The 12,667-nt window shown below is 37.0% G+C and overlaps 1 protein-coding gene across 1 annotated transcript; it reads left to right on the forward strand.

The window, feature by feature from the left end:
• Positions 1-1,007: 1,007 nt before the first annotated feature.
• On the forward strand, positions 1,008-12,199 carry LOC136806235 (FRAS1-related extracellular matrix protein 2-like; the record flags this gene model as incomplete). The annotated part of the gene is given in 12 exon segments (XM_067062792.1): positions 1,008-2,157; positions 3,171-4,663; positions 5,005-5,130; positions 5,787-5,884; positions 6,242-6,398; positions 7,998-8,147; positions 8,616-8,828; positions 9,192-9,412; positions 9,966-10,092; positions 10,442-10,623; positions 11,224-11,511; positions 12,021-12,199. Coding segments are annotated over 12 exon segments (4,384 nt in total), but the record flags the coding sequence as incomplete, so codon positions are not given.
• Positions 12,200-12,667: the final 468 nt, after the last annotated feature.

Raw genomic sequence — 12,667 nt, forward strand, 5'->3', positions numbered from 1 at the left:
TGATATCTTTCCAGCACGAATTGCGTGCCATTCTATATCAGTATATAACGTTCCATAAATTAGCGTTCTATTCCAATGAACGCCTTCACTCCAGAAGGGGCATTTATTTTAAGAAAAAGCCGTAAGCATGTGTAAACGGGGCTAACGGTATGCTAACTAAGACCTGATGTGTTGTAAAATTTACTTAAGTATGTTCGCTTTAAGTGTGCACTCTTTTTTATACTCAGTGGAAACCGTGTCAGCTAGCTAGACCAAATCTTTCGAGATTAGTTTCCCTTTGGTAGCAAAAAATAGTACACACTTAAAGTGAATGGAGTAAACTTATTTCCAGTCCTTTTGTCTGAGTACTGTTTTATGGTCAGTTTTGAAATACTCTCTAAAACTGAGAATTACGAAATGTGTCTGTGAAGTTTTATCAGTGAGATTTTATGGAAGCGTTTCTTGGTTTAACAACTTGCGTGAGAAAATGAATTCACATCAAACACGTTTCAGACGTTTCAGTGAGGACAGTTTTTGGTAAAAAGTGTCTGTGAATTTTTCACTTGTCACGCCCACCTACTTTCACCAACAAAAAATTTGTTAGTGAAAGTTTCACTTGTCACTGTTTTTAGTGTGACTTTCTTTTGAAATCATTTTTCGGCACTCTGTGTTGGGAAAATAATTTGAAAGTCTCTCGTCTAAGTGGCTTCAAATTCTACATAGCAGATTCGACTCTTGCCTTCGGCTATGCCTCATAATAGCAACCTATGATACGCAACCCGTGTGGTTTTCGTACAAACAAAACGTGAGGACAACGAAAGTGCCAGATTGAATCCGTAATCCATTATGCGGCGTACATCTCAAGGCATCACTGGGAAAGGTCGAAATTTTGCCTCTAGCTTTCGGCTTAAAATTCAATACCTAGGTCTGATACGCGGCAACAAGTTGAATTACTATATAGTTTACTTTTTAAATTTCTCTGCAAGGCAGCGAAGAACAAAACGATTCTTCAAATTCTCTGTTTATAGGTGCCTCAACTAATATTTTCACACTGGAGGACATTGCGAGTGGACAAATCGCTTACCACCATACAGACGGAGAAGTTGGAACACAAAAACTTCAAGACTTGATCAACCTCAACATCCCACAAAACGATCAAGATATATTCATTGGTGGACAGTTATATTCTGGTCTCACTTTAACGGTCGATATAGCACCTGTCAACAGTCAGCCACCTAAAATCGATGGCCCACTTCTGATCGAAGTTGTAGAGTCAAAGAAATCCATCCTCAAAATCAATATTAGCGATTCTGACACCTCACCTGAGAATATTAACTGCAACGTGACTGAATTACCACTTTTTGGATTCATTGAAAACTTGACCCCGCTAGATGGTTCTGAAATACAAAGACCTAATATCCCAGTTGAAAAATTCCGAGTTTCTGATCTTAATCAGGGCAGAGTCAGTTACGTTCAAAGCAAACACAACAAAATCGAACCAGACATGGACTCATTCAATTTGCGTTGTTTCGATGGCAACAATACGTCATCAGAGGTCAAAGTCCATGTCTCAATTGCCCCAATCAATGACGAGCCACCGGTCTTGTTCATCCAAAGTCAAATTGTGTGTATTGAAGACGATTTGATTATTTTTGATTTGTCCAAAATCAATCCTTTCGACCGTGACAGGCCAACAGACGAACTTGTTTTCTTCGTTACTAAGCAACCAATCAATGGTGAGTTACTCCTTCAAAACAACTCTGCTCTTAACCCGGCAACGGACTTTGGATATGAGGTGTTATCAGGAGATACTGACATCACTTTGATTTACCAACACAAAGGAACTGAAACGACCAAGGATCAATTCGAGTTATCAGTCTTTGATGGTGTTCATACAACTGAGGGTATGGTCAATATCACAATCATCCCAATGGATGATGAACAACCACGCCTTGTCGTCAATACTGGTCTACGAATCGATCGCGGTCAAAGTAAAACTATCACCACAAGTAATTTGAAAGCACAAGATCTTGATTCGGAAGATTCTCAACTGATGTATATTGTGATGATGGAATCGATTTCTGGCAAATTACAGAAATTGAACACGTCTCAATTGTATACAGATTTGGTCAAGGGAAACAATTTTACGCAAACTGATATTGATAAGAAAAGAATCAGGTACGAAGATTTATATATTTTTTATAATTCTCCTGAGTGAGTATAGTTGAACGGAAATTCTTGCTTCTTCACATATATATTGTTGCTGCTAAATATCATTTGAGAAAGTGTTCGAAACTGTGCAGAGCGAATTTATGAATTTATTTCAAAACTCCGAAGTTAACGAAGATTTATGTTTTTGATTGTTTTGTTCGGTCACTCTGTCGTTATTTCATTAGTTCAAAATTTCCACTCTCTAAATAATTTTTTTCACAAAAGATTTCCCAGCTTCTCTCGGGTAAGTTATGGCATGTCGTAAAATTACCATAATTTTTAGATCGCATTAGCCGACAGAAAACGACCAAACAAATGACTGAACATGAAGGGTACTATGATGTAGTTTCTAGCCTGATGTGTAACCTAAAACTGATTATGACGTCATAATCGATGACTTCTTAAAAACTAATTGATTTTCTCAAGGATTGTTTATCGAATTGTTTTCAAACTTTCACCAGATGTATCTCACTAAAGTCGATCATTTGAAAAAAATTTTTTTCAGAAATTCTGATTAAGTACGTCAGCAAAAACTAGGATTTTTCGTGTTTTAATAATTTCTGCTGACGTCATCAAAATCCGAAAAACATTTTTTTTCAAAATATTGACTTTAGTGAGATACATCTTTGGTGAAAGTTTGAAGACAATTGGATAAACCATTCTTGAGAAATTGAATTTTTAGTTTTTATGACGTCATAATCAATTTTTGTGTTTTTTTGCGAAGATTAGGCAAAAAACAATTAGGTTACACACCTGCTTAGAAACTTCATCATAGTACCCTTCATGTTCAGTCATTTGTTTGGTCATTTTCTGTCGACTAATGCGATCTAAAAATTATGGTAATTTTCAGTTTTTGAGACATGCCATAACTTACCCGAGCTTCCACACTCCATCAAAAATCATAATTTTTAAGCACAGACAACCTTGTTCGACTCTTGAAATCGATGCGATATCATCCATCAACAGTAATTTCTATTCAGATATACCCACTTGAATATGAAAAGCGAGGACCGTGATCTAATTCGTCTCGATGTCACAGATGGTTTCAATCGTCTCATCAACCAGATCTTCAATATCATCATTACACCTGAAGACAATATCATTCCTGTCGTCGTCAACAAGGGACTCCGGTTACTCGAAAACAGCCGGGCTATCCTTACTACGGACGTGTTAAGTGCTTCAGATATCAACACGCCGGATGAGAATTTACAATTTATCGTCACCCGTCTACCATTAAAAGGATTTTTAGAGCACTCCGATCGTTCTGGGATACCATTAACACGCTTTACACAGTTAGATTTGGCAGCTAATAAAATCTCATATTTACATACAAGTTTAGACGAGATAAAGGCGGACAATTTTGAATTTGAAGTGACGGACGGGCAGAATAAAGTGTTCCGGACTTTCCGTATACATATTGATAGTGTTGACAACAAGTTGCCGGTACTTCAAAAATCCATCGTTTATACCGGACAAGGACAAGAAAAAATCATCACACCTTTCGAATTGAATGCCTATGACAATGACACCAAACTGAACAATGTCATTTTTCAAATCCACCGCCCACCGCGACACGGAGTAATCTATTTGGATGGTATCACGCGCACGTTTCGATTCACGCAACAAGATATCACGGAAAATCGGTTGTCATACCAACACGATGGGTCCATGGGAACCATTGATAGTTTTACCGTTGCTGCTGGTGATGGGGTCAACGAAGGATATTATTTGAAAGGTAGCAAACGAATCCAGAAACGTCCAATAACAGTTCAAATTGAGATCACAGCAATCGATAAAAATGCACCTGTTATCGTCACAAACAAACTTATAACTTCTCTACGCGTGCGCAGAAAGAAGATTTTTACTAAACTGTCAATCAATGTCTTAGAAGCCGTGGACTCACACTCTGAAAGTAATTCCATCATTTTTAACATAACGGGTCATCCCAAAGAAGGGAAATTAATCAACGTAAAAAATAAAGGTGTGATCATTACTCAATTTTCGCAAGACGATGTAAATAATCGAATCATTGAATATTTGTTGAATGGGAGCTCAAGTGCGACAAATGACATTTTCTTTTTCGACGTTTTGGACGGAAACGGGAATGCTTTGAGAGGACAAAACTTGAAACTGAAATGGTCACGTGTTTGTATTCACCAGGAACAATTTACTGTTCAAGAAACAGATTTAAAGGCTGATTTAAAATTTAAACGGTTCGGTAATTTACAAACATCCGCATTCGCTACCATGGTAATCAAACAAGAATTCGATACTGATAATAAAGCTTTTGTGGAAAGTGAGAAAGTGGTTCATTGGAAGTCTGGTAAAGACATTGCTAGTACCAGTCTCCAACTGATTGATGATGTTTTTTATGATAATATGAGAACGGTTAGCGTGACATTAAAGGATGGTGTTAATACATTGATTGGGGATGGATGTAATATGACAGTCTCTATCACAGACCCAGAAGATGGTTAGTATCAAATTTTCTAAATGTTACCAAATTGAATACAATTTTTCAGTCTAATTAATTCAAACCTCTTTTTGTCGGATTTTTCTGTAATTCGAACTTTGAAACATTTCTCCCTTCACCCAACTTTAGCTGAAAAATCGCAAATAATCCTCTCTGAAATTCGAATCTTTCTCTAATGGGCAGAAAACTGCTGGTTCCCTTGAAAATCGAATTAAAGAGAGTCATATGTACAGTTTTCCAGTCTCCTTTTCTATTTTTTCCCCAATTCTCCTACTTTTCCTCAAATTATTTAAATCATAATCATTGAAAACAAGTATTACTTTTTCTTCCAACTCTTCTAGAACCCATTGTCTCCATGGTGGGGTCAGAATTCAAAATTAACGAATCAATTGGCGTTCTGAAGATACTTTTGCAACGAAAGGGTGATGCCAAGAAGTTGACCAAAGTCTATTGTATTACAGAATCAGGTATGAAATATTCATATTTGATTGAACTCAAGCTTACAATGCTCAACAAAGTTTTGACTTTTTTTATTCGATTTGTGGTTTTCTTTGTCAACAAATCTACCAATAATTTATCCGCAGACATGTGTTTCGTCCTTCTCAGGACTCATCAGTGCGGCTCGGGTAAGCGAGCATAGACTGCTGTTGTCACCAGAGTGCTCAAAACAATAAGTGTTGAGCTTCGCATAATTTAATGGGATAAACTTTCGCGGGGATTAAATTTCGCGGTTGGGCCTATCTGCGAAATTCAAAAATTTCGCGGGGACTTAATTTCGCGGGTGGTACTATAGGGTGGCAATATTTTCACGATTTTGTGACTTTTACTGCATGTTGGTTGTAGAAATACACATTATTTGCGCCTCTTTGACGCAGATAACCATTCAAAGAGTATTTATTTGGCATTTTTTGAGTTTGCTTAGAAATATTTCGCGGATCTTGTTGTAAGCGGGGCGAAGCATAGTTTTCTCCTCAACAGAGTCTATATAGTGCTAAAAAAACCTAGGTTCTGAGCGTATAATCTATCCGGCCTTCCAGGACTTGCAGTGCGGTTACCAATTATTATAGCATTTTAAAGGATCTCTATTTTGCCATCTAATATTCACGATTTCCTTTTATTTCAGATTCGGCGCGTGGTACATCAGGTTATGCAGTAACGTCATATCATGATTACATTTCACGATTCGATGAAGAAGAACCAAGTATTGTCACTTTTGAAGAAGTGAGTTTCAGCCTTTTTTTACCTTTTTGTAATGACTACAAGCTAACGGTCAATCGCAGTGCAAAAGTAGACCACTTGGTCACGGTGCGCAAAATCGTGGGTTCTATCCACGGTCGGATCATACAAGACTTCGTACTTTGTACAAAAATGGTACTTGATGCTTGCTTCTTGATGCTTAGGCATCCCGCCTCCGACTGCGGTCGCAGACTTACTTACTTACAAATTAACATTCTACTGAAAGCTGGAGGGATGTATCTGCAAAAATGTTCCAGATCACTGTTTGAAAATGAACGACCGTTTCAACTTCTTTTTCTTCAATTTTTCAACAAAAATTAAGATTCATTTTCCAAACTTTAGGGTGAGGTTGAGAAAATTTGTGAGATCAAGATTATCGATGATACAACATATGAGATTGATGAAGAGTTCAAAGTGTTTTTGAAGCCTTTGTTTGGTAGTTTGATCAATGAAACTCAATCTGATGGTGTGGTCACCATATTGAACGACCCTAAAGATGGTATATGACTATTTTACGTCTCCATATCCCAGAAACTAATTACTTTTCTAGTCATGTCATGTCAATCAGTACAGGACTTGGCCAGCCAATATCTTAGAGAGGCAATTTACACCCGGGGGGGCACTCGGTTTGCGGACTGACGGTATGTGCGGGCCAAAAATTGGCTTTTATAATTTCACCCTTACAGTGCAGCAAAAATCAGTGAAAATTGTACCCTTAGAGTGCATTTTTCCCCAAATTTCGATCCCTTTCGTGCAAAAAATGGTCAAAATTCTAGCATTTTTGGTCAAAATATCTAGATTTTTCAAGAATTTTCTGAAATTACAGTGAAATTACCCTTACAGTGCATCTCTAGTTTTTCCGACCCTTACAGTGCACTTTAAACATATTGGAAAAGGTACCCTTAGGACCCGCACATACCCGTCGGTCCTTTTGCCCAGCTGCCCCCCCCCCCGGGAATTTACAACTGTACCCCTTCCCTAAATATTTTGATAATTTTTGAAATATAGGTATGTTAAGCTAGCGGGTTTCTCCACAAAGAAAGCAATGATACTTTTGGCAATTTCAAAAGAAGAAGCGTCCAAACGTTGAAAAGGCATTAAAAAAATGATTTAATGGGGGATGAAACCTTTTGAGAACATAATTTTTTCCCATTTAGGAAACGAAGTTTTAATCATTTTTGGACCTACCCCGGTGGGGTGGAGGTCCTATAAATTAATCCGTGTTCGTTAGTTAGTTAGTTCGTTCGTTCGTTAGTTACCAACTTTTCTCGAGATTGGCTCATTCAATTTTTCTGATTTTTTGCACAAAGGTGCATTACTATAAACCCTCAAATGTGACGGAGCCCGATTTTCGAAAAAAAAATTTTTCCGGCCGGTAGAACCGGAAATGTCCCGAAAAAAGCGGGAGATTTTCTCGAGATTTTCTCATTAGTTTTTTGCGATTTTTTGCACATAGATGCACATTAGTACTGCCGAAAAGGTGTCGAAAACCGTTTGCCGAAAAAAATTTTTTTCCGGTCTGTAGAACCGGAAATGTGCCGGAAATCGTCGTTTTTTCACATTTCCGTCACATTTTTTCAACTTATTTAATTGTTTCTTTACAGAAAAATGTTCTTTATGATGATGCCCAAAACTTAGCATTGTTTGATTTCCAAAAAAATCATCCTTTGAATCCGGAACTCCTTAAAAATCGCCGGAACAGCCGAAAACCGGCGTAAAACGGTTTTCCTTCATTTTTTGAACTTATACTAGACAGATTTTCATGATTTTTTGCACAATGATGTAAAATGGCAATGCCCAAAATGTGACAGAGCCCAATTTTCGAAAAAGAAATTTTGCGGCCGCTAGAACCGGAAATGTCCCGAAAAAAGCGGTTTTTTGAGATTTTCTCGAGATGAATGATTGATTAAAGTGTCGATATTATTTTTTCTTTCACCGTTAAACATCGATGCGTTTCTTAATTGCTTTCTCCGTTCCAATAGATATATAAATCGAAATTTAAAATTATACATTACTTCCATTAAATTCTAATTATTCGTTTTATAAATAGGTAGGTCCATTAAAGTATTACTTGTTTTATGCAATTTTTGTTTATTAGAGTTGGAGTTTTCATTGGAGAAGACGGAATACAAAGTATCTGAAGACATTGGCTTCATTCGTTTGAATGTGAAGAGGACTGGACTCGACCGAAGCTTCAAGTCTTACGTTCAAATTATGACTAAAGAACATGTGCCAGTCTCTGCTAAATGTAAGGGGCCAAAATTATACAGCTCGCAGACCACGATGCGGACATCTATCTATCACTCATGAATGGCTCATACATTTTGGGCTATTATTTATCCTTAGTTTTTTTGGGTTGCTCTACAACTTCTACAGTAAACTCTCGCTTATTCCGAACTTCTATTATTCGAATGTTTCAATGATTTGAACGAATTCTCAGTCCCCGTCAGGGAGAAACTCTCTTAAAATAATTTCTTTAATTTAAATTTTTCTCTTTGTAATTCGAACAAATATGATTCCCCGATCGAGCTCGAATTGGCGAGAGTCGACAAGCAGATTATATTGAATTCATAGAAAAACGGGCCCAAATAACGTAATCTTCTCTGGTGTTGTCAAGAAGCACGAAGATTGGCTTTTCCAACATGTAATATTCAATAAAAAAATAACAATCCTACAAAATCTCTATAAATAACTTATCTTGTTATATCTCCTACAGCAAATGACGACTACAAAGGCATATTCAAAACTCTTGAATTTGGTGTCGGCGTTACCTCAATTCAAGTCAATCTACAAATCTATGATGACGAGTACAGACCTAAGATGGAGGGGGAAGAGAGCTTTAACGTAGAGCTTCGTAATCCAAGAAATGGAAGATTATCTACGACTCATTCCAAGGCTATCGTTACAATACATGATTTGGAAAATGATGGTGAGCTTGATTTATAAATATTTGTAAACTCACTTAATGAATTTTCCCGGAGATGATAGGTATGTGCGATTAGCAACCGATCCGTAGTGCTGAGAGAGACTTTCCACAAATTTTGGTGAGAACTTGATCTTTTAGAAAAATTCTCTACCCTTTGAAAGAATTTGGAGAACTTTTTGTTGTTTTTCTATCCCTTAGAGAGATATTGGAAGGTGGAAAGCCAAACCTTATCGTCCGCGTACATAGGAATCACTCGAATTTGTCGTTCGACGCGAGGGGCATATTCAACATTGTATGACAAAGGCATGTGATGTTCGCTTAAAATCAATACTTTTGTTATTTTACTTTTTATTTCTCTTTTTCAAGTTCCCAAAGTTGGTTTTGAAAAGGACGAATACGAATTCGATGAAAATGCTGGCGTTATCAAAATTCCCATTCAACGTGAAGGAGATCTTTCACAAGAGGTTTCCGTGTTGTGTTACACCAGACAATCCAGTGCTCGTGTCGTGGACGACTTCGATGAACGCCCAAAAAGTTATACTTCCATGATCAAATTCAAACGGTTTGAAAAGACAAAATACTGCAAGGTACACCATTAAATGTATTCCAACCATTATAAAGTTTCTTAATATGTGTTTCATCAAGACCTCTACTATTCAAAACTTTCTATCATTCTCTTAGCTTGGAATGATAGGATCTTCATGAAATCGAAAGAAATTCTTGCTTGCATTCGGAAAACGAAATAGATATACACGTTTCTTTTTTTTATAAGAATGGTGTTCTTTCATTTCATCATGGATATTCTTAACTTTTTTGGCGAAAATCATCCAAAAAATATTCTTATGGTATTCTTAGGTTAAGATCGAAATTGGCAATCTACAGGTTAAAATGCATTAAAAATGACATTTTTAGGTTCAGTTGCTAAATTCCATGATGATGATATTCTTACCATATTCTTAGTTTTTTGGCCATTTTCATCATGGACATTCTTATAAAGTGTATTCTTATAAAAAATACCTATTGTTCAATGTATGGCTAGCTTGGCTATACCTTCCTTTTTAAAATGAAAAATATTACTTTTCGAACAGAAAATTTTGTTTTATTAATTACATTTTTTTTCAAACTTTCTTTCTACTGAAGGTCAAATTGGTCGATGATAATGTGTACGAAAAAGATGAAATATTTTACATTTGGCTTGACCGTGTTTATTACAATGTCCGAATTACGATGAATAATCGGACGCGAATCATCATCAAGGATAATGACAGTAAGTTGGGACTCTCAATAGTTTTATCCTTTTATTTCTCCATTTATATTATCGCAAATATTAATTACTTAAAAAGTGTTAAAGGAATGCTCCAATACTACGCAAATCAAATTATTATGGTCACGTGTCTGCAATTTTCTGAGGAATATTATCTGCCACATTACGTTTACACAAGTTTCTTAGGTCCTGTCAATTTTTTTAATGACATCATTCAATTTTTGAATGTGTAAGAATACTTCTTAAGTCCCATTTACGGGGGGCATGGCCTCCTCACTTTTTTGGAAATTAATTCTTTTTTTAAGTCAAACGCATGTGACTCGTTATTAATCGTTCGTCCGTTTTATTTCAGAACCTCAAGTGTTTTTCAGCGAGAAGAAATATTATTTTTACGAGCCATCGAAAGAAGAGAAAGAAAGCATCGTTTATGTAACTGTCGAAAGAGATGGTGACGTCACCAAGCCAACTTCTGTCTCCTTGGAAACTAATGATGGTTCTGCGATATCAGGACGCCATTATGAGCCGTTTGCAAGGGTGAGTTTCCGTTCGTTGTTTAGTTCCATCTGTACCCCACATTATCTACATTATTTCTACATCTTTTAATCGTTATAGTCGGCCCATTTTCGGCTCATTGTCGAGTGAAATTCTTTAGTTGCAACTGGACGGTTCCCGTCGTCTCAAACGCCGGTTTAGCTTACGCATCAAAAGCCCTTAAGATGATAGGAATAACAGGACTGCGAAAAATGACGAACTTACAATTCATCTGTCATTAAGTAGAGTCTCTTTAACTCGAGCCTCTTTAACTCGAATGTCCCCTTAACTCGAACAAGTTTTGTCGTCCCTGCAGTTAACAATGCCTTATGAACCTTACTCCATTACTCGAAATTTCCTTAAATCGAACAAATTAGTGTTCCTCGTGCGTGTTAGAGCTATGCAGACTCCACTGTAAAATCTATCAACTGTCGTTTTAGAGTATACAGTTGGAGCTCTCTAATTCGACTTTCTACTATTCGATACACTCCATTATTCGATAATATTGATAGTCACCATCAATGCATAACCCAATTTGAGAAGTTGAAAACCGAACTTTGCTAAAAATTGTAAATTTCATCCTCTCCTTTACCCAATTTTTAGATGCTGAAATTCGATGCAGGGATATCTCGTCTCTCAGTACCAATTAAGTTATATCATTCAAAAAAAGTCAACGTACGTCTTGCATTCACGTTGTTGTTAAAACGTCACCCTGACGATGCGTTATCTCTGATACGGGAACGGAAAGCCATCGTCTCCATCGAAGAACGGCGTGTGCGAAGTGATGTCACTTTCCCGCTCAATCCAGTGGTTGTGTCGTTAACAGATTATGCTGACGTCAGCAAAGCTAAGAAAGAAGCAGTTAATGGCTACCCTTTGATTTGTGTCACGGTAATTATGATATTTATAATTTTTCTCCACAAATCTAATTAGATAATCAATTTACCTCCAGTCGATACCTGAATACATCTGACTGTGCACTTACCCTGCTAGGGAGTGTATAATATTGCGAAGTTTTAAGTGACTGTTGTGAAGAAGAACAGATTGTGAAAATGTTCCTAGTCATTTTTCATGCGGCCGAAGCATAAAGGTAGAACATCAAGCTATGGAACACAAGGTTGTGGCATTTATTCCCGGCCTGGTCATACCAAAGACCTTGTACTTAGTATAACAATGGTACTCTGCTTGATGCTCAGCAACTAAAAATAAGGTTCAAGGGTAAGTGACGAAATCCAGGGAAAAGAGTGGCGCCCTCCCCTAGATCTTCGGATAGCCAGCCAGAGAAAAGAGAGCATTCGGGTCGCTTTAGAATGCGGTCTCAAATTTTCCTTTCTATTTCATTTATATTGTCCATCGTCGCCTGAAATTCAAATAACTAACTTCTATAATTTTCTATACAGGCATGTGATACTCACTTCCCTATGTACGACAAAACGAACGCTATATGTAACCAAGAACGTATCATCAACAACATGACAGTTTATCGATGGCAAATCCAGTCTGATGACGTCATCGGTGGTTATCGTGATATCTCGTTACCAGTCTTTTTCACTAAAACAAGCACCATCACATTGGATAGGTAGGGTAGATTTCTCTCTTGTAATAGAGAAGAATAATTGTTATCGTGTTAAGTTGTTCCTTCTCAGTGAAGCTTACAAAGAGGCTTTTCGGTCTCATAGTTCTGCATAATTCACCAAAGTTTCACAAATAATGAGCTAATCAGCTATCCATGTTCCGTCTCAGACGTAGACTAGTAAACCACGTCGTTGTATTTCGCTGCAGATTAAACTTTCAATGGGATCTATTTTTTTATATGTTTTCTGAATACAACGACTAGTTCCAAATGGCGCTATTTACTAAATAAACGGTGGAGTGCTTTTTCTACCGCGGCGGAGTGCTCACTCAAAACAGCGCACTCACTCTCACGGATTAGAATAAAAAAGTAAACAAAACACGGTACTTTTCATACTTTATTATGTTTTTTTTAATGAGACTCTTGAAAAAATAAAACTTGTTTTTTATTTTGTTAAATGAGAGGTGTTTTATC

Source organism: Clytia hemisphaerica, unplaced genomic scaffold (genome assembly GCF_902728285.1).
Source record: "Clytia hemisphaerica strain Z4C2 unplaced genomic scaffold, Clytia hemisphaerica genome assembly, whole genome shotgun sequence".
Lineage (NCBI taxonomy): Eukaryota > Metazoa > Cnidaria > Hydrozoa > Leptothecata > Clytiidae > Clytia > Clytia hemisphaerica.